Genomic DNA, 17,957 nt, shown 5'->3' with positions numbered 1-17,957 from the left:
TTGGTATTTGCACTAGAGTGTTCATTTAGAGTCTCTCCTCAGTCATTTCCTCTCAGCCCCTGTAGTCAAGCAGTTGCTTTTCATTGGTGTTTTTACTCCCACAGTTTATCCTCTGCTTGTGGATAGTGTTTTTTAGATCCCTGCAGATTGTTCAGAGACATTGCATAGTCCCTAGTGGAGGAGTCCGTTACCTTTGATTGTACCACAGTGTATCAGTCTCTGTGTACAATGTTTTCCTGGTTCTGCTCCTTTCGCTCTGCATCACTTCTTGGAGGTTATTCCAGTCTCCATGGAATTCCTCCACTTTATTATTCCTTTTAGCACAATAGTATTCCATCACCAACATATACCACAATTTGTTCAGCCATTCCCCAATTGAAGGGCATCCCCTCATTTTCCAATTTTTGGCCACCACAAAGAGCGCAGCTATGAATATTCTTGTACAAGTCTTTTTCCTTATTATCTCTTTGGGGTACAAACCCAGTAGTGCTATGGCTGGATCAAAGGGCAGACATTCTTTTATCGCCCTTTGGGCATAGTTCCAAATTGCCCTCCAGAATGGTTGGATCAATTCACAACTCCACCAACAATGAATTAATGTCCCTACTCTGCCGCATCCCCTCCAGCATTCATTACTTTCCATAGCTGTCATGTTAGCCAATCTGCTAGGTGTGAGGTGATACCTCAGAGTTGTTTTGATTTGCATCTCTCTGATTATAAGAGATGTAGAGCACTTTTTCATGTGCTTATTAATAGTTTTGATTTCTTTGGCTGAGAACTGCCTGTTCATGTCCCTTGCCCATTTATCAATTGGAGAATGGCTTGATTTTTTGTACAGTTGATTTAGCTCTTTGTAAATTTGAGTAATTAGACCTTTGTCAGAGGTTTTTGTTATGAAGATTGTTTCCCAATGTATTTCCCTTCTAATTTTGGTTACATTGGTTTTATTTGTACAAAACCTTTCTTTTTTTTTTTAATTTTTAAATTTTATTTGGTCGTTTTCATACATTATTCACTGGAAACAAGGATCATTTTCTTTCTTTTCCTCCCCTCCTCCCCCTCCCCCCCCCAAGCCTTTCCTTCTCCCATAGCCAACTCATGATTCCACTGGTTATCACCTGTGTTCTTGACTGGAACCCATTTCCCTGTTGGAATTTGCATTATAATGTTTATTTAGAGTCTCTCCTCAGTCTTATCTCCTCCAACCCTGTAGTCAAGCAGTTGCTTTTCATCTGTGTTTTTACTCCCACAGTTTGTCCTCTGCTTGTGGGTAGTATTTTTTAGATCCCTGCAGATTGTTCCGGGACATTGCATTGATACTAATGGAGAGGTCCATCACCTTCGATTGTACCACAATGTATCAGTCTCTGTGTACAATGTTTTCCTGGTTCTGCTCCTTTCGCTCTGCATCACTTCCTGGAGGTTGTTCCAGTCTCCGTGGAATTCCTCCACTTTATTATTCCTTTTAGCACAATAGTATTCCATCACCAACATATACCACAATTTGTTCAGCCATTCCCCAATTGAAGGGCATCCCCTCATTTTCCAATTTTTGGCCACCACAAAGAGCGCAGCTATGAATATTTTTGTACAAGTCTTTTTGTCCATTATCTCTTTGGGGTACAGACCCAGCAGTGCTATGGCTGGATCAAAGGGCAGACATTTTTTTTATCGCCCTTTGGGCATAGTTCCAAATTGCCCTCCAGAATGGTTGGATCAGTTCACAACTCCACCAGCAATGAATTAGTGTCCCTACTTTGCCACATCCCCTCCAGCATTCATTACTTTCCATAGCTGTCATGTTAGCCAATCTGCTAGGTGTGAGGTGATACCTCAGAGTTGTTTTGATTCGCATCTCTCTGATTATAAGAGATGTAGAGCACTTTTTCATGTGCTTATTAATAGTTTTGATTTCTTTGGCTGAGAACTGCTTGTTCATGTCCCTTGCCCATTTGTCAATTGGAGAATGGCTTGATTTTTTTGTACAATTGATTTAGTTCTTTATAAATTTGAGTAATTAAACCTTTGTCAGAGGTTTCTATGAAGATTGTTTCCCAGTTTGTTGCTACCCTTCTGATTTTGGTTATATTGGTTTTGTTTGTACAAAGACTTTTTAATTTGATGTATTCCAGATTATTTATTTTGCATTTTGTAACTCTTTCTAATTCTTGCTTGGTTTTGAAGTATTTCCCTTCCCAAAGGTCTGACATGTATACTATTCTGTGTTCGTCTAATTTTCTTATAGTTTCCTTCTTTATGTTCAAGTCATTCACCCATTTTGAATTTATCTTGGTGTAGGGTGTGAGGTGTTAATATAATCCTAATCTCTCCCACACTGTCTTCCAATTTTCCCAGCAGTTTTTATTGAAATAGTGGATTTTTGTCCCAGAACCTGGGATCTTTAGGTTTATCGTATACTGTCTTGCTGAGGTCACTTGCCCCTAGTCTATTCCACTGATCCTCCTCTCTGTCTCTTAGCCAGTTCCAAATTGTTTTGATGACTGCTGCTTTGTAATATAGTTTAAGGTCTGCGACTGCAAGGCCCCCTTCCTTTGTATTTTTTTTTTCATTATTTCCCTGGATATCCTTGATCCTTTGTTATTCCAAATGAACTTTGTTATGTTTTTTTCTAAATCAGTAAAGACATTTTTTGGAAGTTCTATGGGTATGGCACTAAATAGATAGATAAGTTTGGGTAGGATGGTCATTTTTACTATATTGGCTCGTTCTCCCCATGAGCAGTTAATGTTTTTCCAATTGCTCAAGTCTAGTTTTAGTTGTGTGGAGAGTGTTTTGTAGTTGTGTTCATATAGTTCCTGCGTTTGTCTTGGGAGATAGATTCCCAGGTATTTTATTTTGTCTAAGGTAATTTTGAATGGGATTTCTCTTTCAAGTTCTTGCTGCTGAGCTATGTTGGAGATATATAGAAATGCTGATGACTTATGTGGGTTTATTTTGTATCCTGCAACTTTGCTAAAGTTGTTGATTATTTCAATTAGTTTTTTGGTTGAATCTCTAGGATTCTTTAAGTAGACCATCATGTCATCTGCAAAGAGTGATAACTTGGTCTCCTCCTTGCCTATTTTGATGCCTTCAATTTCTTTTTCTTCTCTAATTGCTACTACTAGTGTTTCTAGTACAATGTCAAATAGTAGAGGTGATAATGGGCATCCTTGTTTCACTCCTGATCTTTTTGGGAATGCATCTAGTTTATCCCCATTGCACATGATATTAGCTGATGGTTTTAGATATATACTTTTTATTATTTTTAGGAAAGACCCTTCCATTACTATGCTTTCTAGTGTTTTTAATAGGAGTGGGTGTTGTATTTTATCAAAGGCTTTTTCTGCGTCTATTGAGATAATCATGTGGTTCTTGTTGGTTTGCTTGTTGATGTGGTCAATTATGTGGATGGTTTTCCTAATATTGAAACAGCCCTGCATCCCTGGTATAAATCCTACTTGATCATGGTGGATGATCCTTCTGATTACTTGCTGGAGTCTTTTTGCTAGTATCCAATTTAATATTTTCGTATCTATATTCATTAGGAAGATTGGTCTATACTTTTCTTTCTCTGTTTTTGTCCTGCCTGGCTTTGGAATCAATACCATGTTTGTGTCATAAAAAGAGTTTGGTAGAATTCCCTCTTTGCTTATTATGTCAAATAGTTTGTATAGTATTGGGATTAACTGTTCTCTGAATGTTTGATAGAATTCACTTGTGAATCCTTCGGGTCCTGGGGATTTTTTCTTAGGGAGTTCTTTGATGGCCTGTTGGATTTCATTTTCTGATATGGGATTATTTAAGAATTCTTTTTCTTCTTCTGTTAGTCTAAGCAATTTGTATTTTTGTATATATTCATCCATATTGCCCAGATTGCTGTATTTATTGCCATATAATTGGACACAGTAATTTTTAATGATTGCCCTGATTTCCTCTTCATTGGAGGTGATGTCCCTCTTTTCATCTTTGATGCTGTTAATTTGTTTTTCTTCTTTCCTTTTTTCAATTAGATTGACCAGTACTTTGTCTATTTTGTTTGTTTTTTCAAAGTACCAGCTTCTAGTCTTATTTATTAAATCAGTAGTTCTATCACTTTCTATTTTATTAATTTCTCCCTTAATTTTTAGGATTTCTAGTTTGGTTTTTTGCTGGGGGGTTTTAATTTGATCGCTTTCGAGTTCTTTTATTTGCATTTCCAATTGATTGATTTCTGCTCTCCCTAGTTTGTTAATATATGCTCTCAGGGATATGTATTTACCTCTGATTACCGCTTTCGCTGCATCCCAAAAGGTTTGAAAGGATGTCTCGCTGTTGTCATTTTCCTTGATGAAATTATTAATTGTTTCTGTGATTTCTTCTCTAACTAAACGATATTGGAGTATCATATTGTTTAATTTCCAATTAATTTTTGATTTGATTTTGATTTGATTACTGATCATTATTTTTATTGCCTTGTGATCTGAAAAGTCCGCATTTATTATTTCTGCTTTTCTGCATTTGTATGCCATGTTTCTGTGACCTAGTGTATGGTCAATCTTTGTGAATGTGCCATGTGGTGCTGAGAAAAGGTGTATTCCTTTTTGTCCCTATTTATTTTTCTCCATACGTCTATTAACTCTGATTTTTCTAAGATTTCATTCACTTCTTTTACCTCTTTCTTATTTGTTTTGTGATTTTATTTATCTAAATTTGGTAATGGTTGGTTCAAATCTCCCATTAATATTGTTTTACTGTCTATTTCTTCCTTCACTTCTCCTAGTTTCTCCATTAGAAATTTGGGTGCTATATTATTTGGTGCATACATGTTGATTCGTGATATTTCCTCATTATCTAAAGTCCCTTTTAACAAAATATAATTACCTTCCCTATCCCTTTTAATCAGGTCTATTTTTGCATTGGCTTTATCAGATATCATGATTGCAACTCCTGCCTTCTTTCTATCAGTTGAGGCCCAGAAGGTCTTTGAGACTTTACAGGATAATAAATAGGCAGTTTTTAAAGGAAGAAATTTGATCTATCTATAGCCATATTTTTACAAAATTAAATATTCTCTAAATATTTTAAAAACTTATTTTTATGTAAGCAAATTGTCTATTTTATCTTCTGTGATCTTTTCAGCTGTTGTTTGGTTATAAAATATTCTCCTATAATACATCTGAAGAAGAAATTTCTTTTCTGTTGTTTTGTTGATGAGGTTATGCCATATATTGTAGAATATCCTTGCATTGTTTTAAAATAGTGATATAAAAATGATTTCTGCTAGACTCCTTTCCAGTTTTCTGAAAAGATTTTGTCATAATTTCAATTCTTACCACAGTAGATGAGTTCCATTTGCCAAAAGTAATGGATGTTATTCTATCATATATTTCTGGTTAAAAAAATACATATAACATGATTGAGTCTCGATTGTTCCACAATCAAATCTTTATATTAAATGAGAATAGAGTCTGTGATTGGAAGATTTAATATAAAGCATTATTCAATCAACCAGAAATTGTGCCAGGAACTCTGCTACCTTCCTGGGATACAAAAGGAGACAAAAGACATACCTTGCCCTCAAGGACCTCACAGACTATCGAAGGAGACAACATAAAAACAAATATAAACAAAGAAATTACATATTGGATAAATATGAGATAATAAACAGTGGGAAGACACTAATTAAGAGAGGTTCTGGAAGGCTTCTTATAGAATGTGGAATGTTAGTTGGGACTTAAAGGAACTCATGGAGGTGTGTGGTGTGGGATGGAGAGAACTTGCATCATCTTGATCAAGGAACATTCAGGAGCTAGCATCACTGAATTAAGGAGTTTTGGAGGAAAAGACTGAAGGGGACTATATTATGAAGGGCTTTGAATGCCTGAGCATTTTAAAATGAATTAAATTAAATGAATTCTGACTCCAGGCCTGGCACTCTATCCTAGATATCTGCCTCTTAACAATTCAGTTTTACAAATGAGAAAACTGAGACCCAGTGAGGGGAAATGACTTGCTCAATATCACATCTTTGCATAAGCAAAAGATTGAGGACAAAAGCCTAATTTTCTTGACTCTGAGGTTAAGCTTTTTTTCACTGTGCCATGATCTGGGGTTATAATTCTCAAAAAGTTCCTTGGGTCTGAAATTTCTAAATTATGCCTCAGTTTACCTTCCTTGTGAAGCCTTTCCAGGTGCATCTCATTGGTAGCATCTTTACCTTGAAATTACCTTGACTGTATTTCATGTATTTCATTTCATTATGTGTAAACATTGTTTCCCAGAATTTAAGGAGTGTTTGCTGTTTGAGCATAGGGACTGTTTCAGCAGTTAAGTGTATTTGTGTGCCAGGCAGTGTGCCAGCCTCTAGGGATACAAAGAAAGGTAAAAATAAAAACACAGAAAGATCACCAAAAATAGTTATCATTGTCTGTTATAGTGCCTAGTGCTGTAGGCGTTTAATAATCACTTGATTGATTGATAAATCAGAAAACCTATGACACAGGTAACTCTTAAATTTTCCCCACCCTGGGAATCCCCAGGGAAACCAGTAGAGTATCACAGAATTTTAGATTTAGAAGAGATTATTCCATAATTAAGAAGAAATCTTTTCCCTCCCTCTTCCCTTGGTTATTGGAATTTAGATATGTGATCCAGCTTGCAGACATTATTAATAAAGACTTGCCTAGGTATATCTATGGGAATTGCCCCTACTCCCAGCTCTCATTTTCAATTTGGCATACAGTTTCATTGAGAACACATTAATTTTTTTAATATGCAGTTTTTTAAGTTCTTATAAGATACAATGACAATGATTCCAAGCATCTACAAAATAATTTGTGAGAAATTGATAGATTTATTAATGTTAGATGAATTTGAGAGTCTTGTTGGAATTTTAAATTTCCATTCTTTCACAAGACTCTTTACAACAGAATTATTAAAGAATAATAGAAAATGTAAATGGAAAATTATACTTGATATATTTGATTTTAACATAATTCTTTAAAAATTAAAGTGAACAACACTATATGAGAATGTTTTTATATGTATACATTTATATTTGATGTATAAATTTGGATTGACTTAATTCTGTAATAGAAATACATTTGTTAAACTTTTATTTTTCTGGACTTAACTTAAAGGAGGTAGTAAGTATAAAATAGGAGTTTGAATTTGACTGACAGAAGATTCTTTAGTCAAAAACTTCCTTTAATAAAAATTTTGTAATATTTTAATGTTTGAATAGATATTTGACCAAATTGTTTTACTTGCTGTTCTCCTAACTCCTAACTCAGCATTTCATGTCTTCATCCCTATGCCTTTGTACAGACTGCCTCCATTTCTCATTGCATGCTCACATCACATAAGTATTTTAGAATTTCTGGCTTTTAAGAACATATACTTTCTTTAGGGAGGAACCTTTCCTGATTTCTTTTACTTGGTTGCTTATGCCAGGCAGATCCTTTAATCTCTTTGCTTCAGTTTCTTTATCTGTATTTGGGGGAATTATATCACTGGGATGATGTGAGGATCAAATGAAATAACAAAGAAAGTGATTTGTAAATCTTAAAGCACGTTAGCTAATATTATTTTAGACACTTAAATGTATTTTGTTTTTAGAGTCAATTTCATTACCTGCCCAAAGCCTTTTAATGGGGGAAATAAACACTTATCTAGTGCTTATGTAACAAATGTTATCTAATTTGATTACCAAGTAACATGATTTTCTCTCTGAAAGAGAAATAAGATGTTTTAACTAAAGTCTCCTTACCACTTCTTGAACAAAGCACTTCATTTTTCATTTTCATTCATTTTCATTGGCTAACTTTTATGCTTGAAATACTTTTACTCATCAAGGCCTCTTGACTTCTCTGACTTCTTTCTAGTCCCAGCAACAATCTCACCTTCTAGAGGAAGCCTTTCTCAATCCTTAATTTTAATGCCGTCTTTTTAAAAATTATTTCCAATTGATCCTATAAATAGCTTGTTTATAAATAATTGTTTCCATGTTTTCTCCTCTATTAGATTTCAAAGTCCTTAAGAGAAAGGATTGTCTTGCTTAGAGCATATAGTAGATACTTAATAAATGTTTGAGTCACTGACAGAAATATATTACTAATTGTCATTTACATAGTTCTATAAGATTTGTTCAATCCTCTACTTTTTTCATGGCATTTGAATCTCATGATAACACTCACAGTAACACCTTTCTAAATCTTTTCTTTCTCAATTCTCCAGTAGTTCTTACTCATCTCATCCTTTGAGCTGAGAACCTTACCTGAGCTTTTTATCTCAGTTTTTCCCTGAAAAAGCAGTCTAGTTGCAGAGAGCTTTCTCTTCTCTCCTATTCTTCATCTCACTTTACTCAAATGCTCTGGCTATCCCCTCCCTTCTCACTTGAGGAGAATCTTCTTGCTAAAGTACCCCCCATTTGACAAATGATCCAATTCTATTCCATCTTCTCCAGCAGATTGCCTTGTCATTCCCACTCTCTTGCTAATCTTTTCCCCTTCCTCTCTTATAACTCCTTATGAATCACTTATCTCTCTTATCCTAGAACCCTCATTTCCCTTATTACTATCTATTTTCTTAAATCTCTCCTCCCTTTTGTAACTAAACTCTGAGAATGCCACTTACAATTTGTGCCTTTACTTCTTCTTTTAACTTTCTTCTTAAAAGTTGATTACTCTGCATTTTATTCCAACTTTATTAATTAACTGAAATAATTTTTTTTCATACTTACCAGTTATCTAATCTTTTAAGAGCCAAACCGGATGGCATTTTCTCATCCTTCTTGATCTTTCTACTGTTTTGACCTTTCTACGGAAGAGATTATTCTCTTCACTTTTATATTCTCTTCTCTCCAGGTTTTCATAACACTGCTCTCTCCTAATTCTACTCCCACCTAAACAACTAGTCCTTCTTTAGGCTATCTTGGGTCTTCTCTTTTCATCACCTTCCACTGATTCAATGGTCATCTCTTCACTTATGATTCTCAGATCTTTTTTACCTATCCTTACTCTAGAGTCTCATAAGTCATATTTCCATTTGCCTATTAGACATCTGCAATTTGATGTGAAATAGATATATTAAACTTAACCATTTCCAAAAATGAATTCATTATGTTTCTCACTACCCCTTCCTTACTTACCTACATCTGTTTGAGAGAAACAGTATCTTTGAAGTCACCTAGACTCATAATCTAAATGTTGACTTCTCACTCAATCTCACCTCTCCATGTCCAATCAATCACCAAGTCCTATTGATTCTTCCTTTGTAATATGCCTCACTTATCTGCTTTCATCTGTTTTGCTTTTATATGTTTTTTTATCTGCTCTGACAGCTGCTGCCATCTTGGTGCAGTCCCTTATCACTTTATGCCTAGACAAGTGATGGTGAACCTATGGCACAGGTGCCAAAGATGGCACATAGAGTGCTCTCTGTGGGCACTTTGGCACTCTCCCTCTGCACACCCCCAACCCCAGAAATCACTACTAGGAAGGCAAAGGGACCCAGTTGGAACTGTTCTCTTTCCTCACTCTACCCTTGCTGAGGACATTCCTCATTTCACCCATCCCTCTATCCAGTAGCTGAATGGGAACACTCCTCTGTGTGGGGTAAGCAGGGAGATGGGGCGTACCCAGAAAGTGGTAGTGAGGAGGGGCTTGGCACTTGGGCTTGGTGGGGAGGGGCATGGAACTCAGGGGGTAGGGGGAGAGGCCTAGCACTCTGTCTCTAAAAGGTTCACCATCACTGGCCTAGACTATAGCAATATAAGCTTCTGGTTAGTTTTCTCTGCTTAAAGTCTCTCCTCACACTAATCCATCTTTCATTTTGTTATTTAATTGATTTTTCTAAAAAGGAGATTTGATAATGTCAGACTCCTTTTTAATTTAGTAAACCTTGAATGGCTCTCTGTTCCCTTCCAGGATCAGATTTAAACTTTTTTTTGGTATTTAGAACCTTTCCCTCCTTACCTTTCCAGGCTTCTTATACTTCATTTCCTTAATCCAGGTATTCTGGGTTCCAGGACTTTGGCTTCCTTATTGTTCCTTGTATAAGGTGAATTTCCAGACTTCAGATATTTTCACCTCTGTTCTCCTGTCCAGAATTTTCTCCCTCTAGGATTCCTTGAAATTCTAGCTAAAATTCTATCTTTTATAAGAAATCTGTCCCAATCCCCCTTTACTTGTAATTCTTCTCTATTATATCCAGCTTTTTCTTTGTATATCTTGTTTTTATTTGGTTGTTTGGATGTTTTCTCCAGTGAGCTGTGAGCTCCTTGGGAGCAGTCCCCTGCTTTTGCCCTTTCTTATATCTTCAGTGTTTAGTTAGCTTTGTGCTTGGCACATAAGAGCTTTGACCAGCTCATTGACAATCAAATAGAACATATTTCGGTTTCCCTATTTTATAGAGGAGGGATCAGGACCAGAGAGGTCAAGGCATACTGTCAATAAGTAGTAGAAATAGGACTGAAGCTTAGACTTTAGATCCATTCCTTTTATTATCTGTTATGTACCCTGCTTCTCAAAACCATAGTTAAGGGAGAGGTAGCATAAATATTATGGCTGGCTTAAGGATCAAAGAAGTACAATACAATCAAGCATATAATGCTTTTCAAGATTTATAAAACACTTGAAATAATCACTTGATCCTATAGCAATCCTTTGAGGTAAGTACAATTTTTATCCCCATTTTATAGAGGAGAAAACTAATGCTTTATGAGGCTAAGTGATTTGTTCATGGGCTGACAGCAAATAAAAGTAAGAATTAAAATCCAGATGTCTCTTGATTACCAATTCAGTGCTCTTTCCATTATTCCTTATTGGTTTTCTCATTAATCACCATCTTTCAAATGAAAAAGATCTTATTGGGGGAGGTCTAAGATTAGATACCTATTAAGTATATGAGGTAGGATTGGAACTTGTATTTCCTCATTCCTATGACCAGAACTACTTCCAGAATACCACACTGCCTTTCAAAGCATATACAAAACATTATTTACTTTATTAAAATGCAGAAGGGATTTTGACTTTTTTGCTTGAGGTCAGCATCTCATACAACAGTTATATTAAAAGGGTGAAGTTTGAAAGTTGAAGTTGGTTAAAGTTGATATGAGTCTGAAAATTATGTGTTTTTGTTATTTTCCTGGCATTGTCAGCAATTCCTCTTTAAAATTGTGCTATTTTGTGCTTGATTTACAAAAATTGTCATTAATTTTCCATTTTCTTTTAGCCCCATCTGTTTTGACATGATTGAAGAAGCATACATGACGAAATGTGGCCACAGTTTCTGGTAAGATGCTTTTGTTTGGTGAGATAATGTTTTAGTGATCTCTAATTTAAGCATTGTTTACATTTCATTACTTTCAAAGAAAGGTACAAGTTCAGTTAAAGTAAGGAGTCTCTCTGAAATAACTAGATTTACCTTAACCTTGTAGATTGCTAACAAAAGTTTTCTATCATTTCTCCTGAAAGTAGAGAGTAAATATAGTTTTAATGTAAGTATTGATATTTAACTTTTATTGACATTTAGTGCTTTCAGAATACCCAATTTATTTTAGGCTAAGTTATTTTTAACAACCTGAGCTTTTGTTGTGGAGTTTTTAACTTTTTGCTTCTATTTTGGGTTAGTAAATGAGTTTTAATTTTCTGTGGATTTAACTTAAATTTGAAAATAGCATTCCTAGATTATCAAATTATTTCTATAGTAGTATAGATTGGAATTGTAAATTTACCATTCCTCTTTAAAGATAGTAAGATGCTAAGCTGAAAATAATTGGTATTCAAGAGGGGAGTGAGGAAAGGGAATAAACATTTATTTAGTGTCTACTATGTAGGAGGCACTTTTATAATAAACACTTCACAAATATTATCTCAGTTGATCCCAACAATAACCCTGGGAAGCAGAAGCTATTATCCCCATTTTACATTTGAGGAAATGAGACAAACAGAAATTAAATGCCTTGTCCCAGAGGGTCATACAGCTAGTTAGCATCTGAGGCTAAATTTGAAATCATGTCTTTTTGACTTGAGGCTTAATGCTTTATTCATTGTACCACCTAACTGCTTGATAGCTTTAATCTAGAATCAGCAAGCATTTAGTAAGCCTCAACTGTGTGTCTGACAGTTGTGTTAGGTATTGATTATTCTAAGAAAAAAATGAAACTCTCTACTTGCAAGGAGTTTACATTCTAAATGGGGAAACAAGGGTACATACTGAATAAATATAAGAATGAATACAAATAAATGCAAAGTAGTTATTAAAGGTATTTTGGGAAGAAAAACATTAACTGTTGGGGATCAGGAAAGACTTAAAGTTGGTGACTGACCTGTCACTTGAAGGAAGAGAGAGGTTGGTGGAGAGGTAAAGTGGAGATGAGGAGCCAAATGTGTATTTCAGGAATTGTGAACAATTGGTGCAAATGCTCAGAATTGGGAAATGGAGTGTCCTGTGAAGAACAGATGAAAAGCTAATTTGGCTAATTTGCCATATGTGAGTTGAGTAGAATCCTTTGAGACTGGAAAGATTAGTACAGGTTATTAAGGGCTTTAAAAGTGAAACAGACGAGTATATTTTATCTTAAAAGTAATTGGGTCTATTGGAGTTTGAATACGAGAGTGATAAAATCAGCTTTGCATTTAAGGAAAATAATTTTTGGCAACAATGTATGGGTTGTTATAGAGTGGGGAGACAATTGAGATAGATAGATTGCTACAATAATATAGTTGAGTAGTGCTGAGAGCCTGGATTTAAGGTCATAGCTATGTGAGTAGAGAGATCAGATGCAAGAAATCTTTTAGAAATAAAAATGTCAAGATTTGGTGAGTGATTCATTATGGGAGTTGAGAGTGAGTTAGGAATTAATGTCAAGATCATAGTCCTGGAAACCTGGAATAGGTATGGTACCTTTGAAAGCAATTAGGAAGTTTGGAGTAGAGGTAGGTTTGGGAGTAGAGGGAAACGAATTCTATTTTAGACATTGAGTTTTAGATGGTTTCATAATGGTATATCCAATGTGAAATGTTCAATAGGCAATTCAATAGCTTAGTTTAGTTGAGGAATCAATCATGGCTATTGTTGAAATTTCCAAGGTAGCAAGTATATAGAGAAAAGAAAGGAAGGCTTACTATGGAACCTTCAGAATACCTATAGTTGTTGGAACATGATATGTATTTTTCAGAAAAGAAGACTGAGGGGTGATCAGGGAGGTGAGAGGAGAATTCAGAGAGATTGCTGTCATGAAAACCAAGAGAAATGAAAGTATCTAGGAGTGGAGTCAAATATAGCACATTGAAATTAAGAAAAATAGGGTCTAAGAAAAGATCAGTGGATTTGCCATTCTAGAGATTGTTTATAACTTTTGTCTAGAGGAATTCTATTTGAGTGAAGAGGTTGGAAACCAGATTTCAGAGGATCAGGTAAGAGAGGAAAGGAAATGGAGACGGAAGCTTTGTTGAAGAGTTTAAAGGATTGATATATCTTTAAAGTATGGTAGGGTCCAGTAAATTTTTTTTTAATAATTTAAGATTAAAGGAAACTTGGGCATGTTTAAGGCAGTGGTGAAGGAAACAGTACATAGGAAGAGATAGAAGAGATGAAAGGGGGGGGGAGAGCAGTATAGAGAGAGGTGGGAAGAGAGAGAAGGAAAGGGGAAGAAAAAGAATAGAGAGATGAGGGAAAATTGTAATTACACAGACAAGAATGGAATCAAGGGCACAGATAGTAGGAGATGTAATGAAAAGGGGCCTCAGTTTTCTCAATAAAGAATAAGTATATTATATATTATGCAACAAGTACATAATTATTTTTAGTTTGGATGCTAATCTGGTCTATTTGTTGCAGTGTTGCATTTGTTTATCTTGTTCTGCCACTTTTTGGATTATTTCTTAATGATCATATGAAATGTATAAATACTTTTCAAACTTTAAAATGTTTCAGCCATTATTGTTATTAATGTCAATATTATTATTATTGTTATTAAAGGGCAGTTTGATGCCATATAGGTAACTTTATTTAACATGTTAATTATATGCCATCTCTATGCAAAGAGATAGTTCTGGATTATAAAAAGATGAAAAATAATCTGGATTCTTCCCTTTGGGAGATCAATTGAATTGAATAAAAAAGCATTTATTCTATACTTACTCTGTGTCAGGAATTATGCTAAGTATTAGGGATACAAATACAGAAAATGAGACAGTCCCTGTCCTAAAGGAGCTTATATTTGAATAGGAATATAACTTTTCTACCTTATATCAGCTATACACAGAGATGATCATATTCTTGCTTTTTTTTATCATTCACAAATGTACCACTTCTATGTTCCTGAACTTTGACATTCCCTTATGTGTGTGATCACAGTCTGCTGATTTTTTCTAGTTTACCCCCTGCTTGCAATCTCACACCATATTCTTTGTGTTCATCATGCTCTAGTCTCTACACCCCTCTGTTCTTTCAAGTCTTCCATGGCTCTACTTTCCTTTTTTTCCTCATCTTGACCCCTTGGTGAACCAGTTTGACTTGATACTATCACTTTTTCTTAAGAGCCCTTTTTCCCCTTTTCATAATCCTTATATTCACCTGCCAAAACTCAACCTTGGATTCGTTCTTTTTCTTTTTCTTCTTTTGCACTTTCTGCTAAGTGAAGCTTGAGAAAATTATTGAACATCACTCACTAGATCCATTACAAATTTATATTACATAATCTCAACTGGACCTTCACTATAGCAGAGCAATCCTTTTATATCTCCTTAATTGACTGACTAATCACTCTTGGTGGCTTTTCCAAACCTTTTTGTTGCTCCTCAGACTTTCCATTAGTACTCTTCTACTCATCCTCTCAACTGCTTGCTTTATGTTAATTGAGTCCATTTGCCTGATCTCCCTTTCTTCTCCTCTCCTTATCTCACTTTCCTCAGATATCTTCTGCTAGTATCTTCTTCAGTCATCACATGGCAAGCAGACCTTTTTTGTAGTCTTACTTTTGTAATTTGTTAAATTAGACTGCTCTGACTAGGTGGTTGTAGGGGTTTCTTCTAGTTCTCAGATTTTGTGAAATTTTAAAATTTTCCCTTAGATTTAAAATAAAAAGTGACTTTGGGTTGGTTAGTGAGTGGGATGAATATTATTTGAGAATATGAAGGAAACCAATCTAACCGTATAGCAGTTGCTTAAAACTTTTGATTACCTTGCTATAACGTTGGAAATAAGAGCTGATCAAATTGCTGATAGATATGGGTCTTTGACATTGTCTGGGGAGAGGAAGAGTATTATTTTTATACCAGCTCTTGGCCTGTTCTGCCCCAACTTTGGTTAGTTTTTTGGTTTCCTCTCCTTTCAAGGAAAGAAGTAAAAGAATTGAACCCAGGAGTAAACTAGTCTACTAATTAGGTTTTTTTAGGATAATGCTTGATTTTTGTTTATTTGTTTTTATTTTTGTTTTTTTAAAACAATGGGGGAGGAAGACATTACAAAGTATTATTATTTGGAATTTGGATTTAAAAGAAAATATATTTCTCTTTAAGATTTCTTGCTTCATAACATTTTTTCTTTAGTTTCTCTCTTCAGCTAGCTAATTGTCCAGCCTTACTAATTCAACTTCCCTACCATCTTTGGCTTCTGTCATTATCTTTCTGCTTAGGTAACCTCCATCCTAATTCAAACCCTCATCACCTCTTAGTCCTTAAATATCTTTCTAATTTGCTTGCTTTTATGTTCCCCTATCCAACCTATTCTTTGCAAGTCTACCAAAATAGTCTTCCTGAAGTACAAGGCTGACCATGGCGTATTCTTGCTTAAGAATCTTTGCTATTTTTCCTCTAATTTATAGGTTAACAAATAAAATTATCAGTATAACTTTTAATGTCCTTCACATCCTGATTCTAGCACTTTTCTTCTATTTATCTATTCTTATTGCTCCATTCTATATGTTCACTTCTCTAGCTTACCTAGGCTTCTTTATGACAGAGATTTGTTATTCACTTTCCTATCTCTGTACTTTGGCTTCTCCTATCATCGGTCCCTGGGTACTTGAGATACATAACATGCTTGGCTCTACTTCAGAATACTTAGCTTCCTTCAAAGTTCATCTACAAGGTAAGAGGAATATACGTTTTGAGAAGAAGGCCTTCAGATGTCTTAACTGGTTCAACCTCCACATTTTTCTTCCTGCTTAAGACTTTCTCATAACTTTAGTTTTAGTGTTTTTCTTTTTTTTTTTAAATTATGATTTATTTACTGCTCTCTTTCTGTGCCATGTCCCCTAGTGCAATGGAAGGTATTGAAGGGCAGGACTGTTTTTTAATTTTGTTTTTGAATTCCCATATCCTAGTATTATGCCTTGCATGCGTCAGGTACTTAACACTATTTGGTATTAATTAGACTGAATTTTTGTTCAGGAGGAAAGTTTTTAAAAGTTTGGTTAGGAATGTTTCCAATTTAATTTCTCAGAGCTACATTAAAATGTGCTAGATTTGAAGGAGTCTTTAGAGCTCTTTAGACCAATCTTATAGGAACATAGATCTAGAACTAGAAGGAATTTCAGAAGTTATGTAGTGTAACTCCTTTTGTTTAAAATTGAGGAAATTGAATCCCAGGGAAGTTCTTTGAGTTGCCAAAGGTTACACAGCATAATTACAGAGCTGGGATTTGAACCTGGGTCTTTACCTAGAATCTTTTACTTTTCTACTGTAACACTATAACCCATAAATCTTTTTTTTTTGGGGGGGTAACTTATAATCACCTCACTGAATAAATATCAAAATGATTTCCCAGATTTATGATTTTAAATGTACTTTTTGTGAATGAGCATTAAAATTAGTTTCATTTTGGCTTTCTAAAGATAAAATCATGCAACTAACTTTTTTGAGGGTCTAGCATATATTGATTTAATTTTTTTCCTTTTTTCTTTTTTACCTATAGCTATAAATGTATCCATCAGAGCCTGGAAGACAATAATAGGTGTCCCAAGTGTAATTATGTTGTGGATAACATTGACCATCTTTATCCTAACTTCTTAGGTGAGTATTTGGAAATGATTTTTTTTAGATGCCACTCACTGTATAGACTTGATAAATAAGATTTTGCTAAGTTAGAGATAAATAACTAGGTTGTTTTTTTCTTTCGTTTGTTGTTTTTTTTTTTACTAGAAGGCTTGGCTATGCCTGCTAGAAAAGCAATACTTTAACTTGAACCTAAGAATTGTATTTTGTGGTATCTCCTATTTTTGCCTTTACAAAGTATATATACCTGATAGTAGGTATTGCTTTGGGTAGTAGATGTCTCTTCCTTTTTTAGAAAGTGAGATGGCACAGTGAATAAAGTGCTGTACTTTGTATTAGAATCATTCCTCATCAGCTTACCAGCTCTGTGCAAGTTACTATCCTTTCTAAGCTTCAGTTTCCTTATCTGTGAAATGGGGATATTAATAGCACCTTCTTCATATGGTTGTTCTAAGTGTCAGTTGAGATAATATGTAAAGAAAGCACTTTGCAAACTTTAAGACTTGTTGGTTAATTGAATATATTTTAACCTTATAAAAAAAATTATACAGTTTTATAAACAACATTTCATCAGCAAATATTCTCAACTTTCATTCTTCCTACCAAGCTTTATATTGGTTAAAAAGATACAAAATTAAATTCAGGCTTGTCTTTGCATCAGTAGAAGTTGGATGGAACCCATTGAGTCTGAATAGCTTTAGTCAATTTAGAATCTAAAATTTTTTGCATAATTATATTTTGTAGGATAAGGTAAGAAATAATGTGATTGAGCAATAAAACCAAATATATAAGTATAGTGTGTTAACTCCTGGTTTTGGGAAATTGCTGTAGGAGGGATAATCTGTGAATGTAATTGTAAGTCTTTGGGAATAAATTTTATTTATTGAAGATGTAATTATGTGTTTGTTAAAGGTTAAAAATTGCATAGTACTGAAATTATTTGTCAGAGTGGACTCATCACTAGGAATGAAATGT

At 34.6% G+C, this 17,957-nt stretch overlaps 1 protein-coding gene across 4 annotated transcripts in view; it reads left to right on the top strand.

Annotated features, from left to right (window-relative positions):
• COP1 (COP1 E3 ubiquitin ligase) overlaps positions 1–17,957 on the top strand; it is a 329,094-nt gene that overhangs the window by 28,000 nt on the left and 283,137 nt on the right. For all 4 annotated transcript variants that reach the window (XM_007480833.3, XM_007480832.3, XM_056815582.1 and 1 more), the window contains exons 2-3: positions 11,215–11,274; positions 16,903–17,000. In XM_007480833.3, the coding sequence (XP_007480895.2) occupies positions 11,215–11,274; positions 16,903–17,000 (158 nt within the window). The remainder of the gene's footprint in view (positions 1–11,214; positions 11,275–16,902; positions 17,001–17,957) is intronic.

This window comes from Monodelphis domestica, chromosome 2 (genome assembly GCF_027887165.1).
Source record: "Monodelphis domestica isolate mMonDom1 chromosome 2, mMonDom1.pri, whole genome shotgun sequence".
NCBI lineage: Eukaryota > Metazoa > Chordata > Mammalia > Didelphimorphia > Didelphidae > Monodelphis > Monodelphis domestica.
The sequence above is the reverse complement of the archived record's forward strand: the minus strand, read 5'-3'. Positions and strand labels throughout refer to the sequence as shown.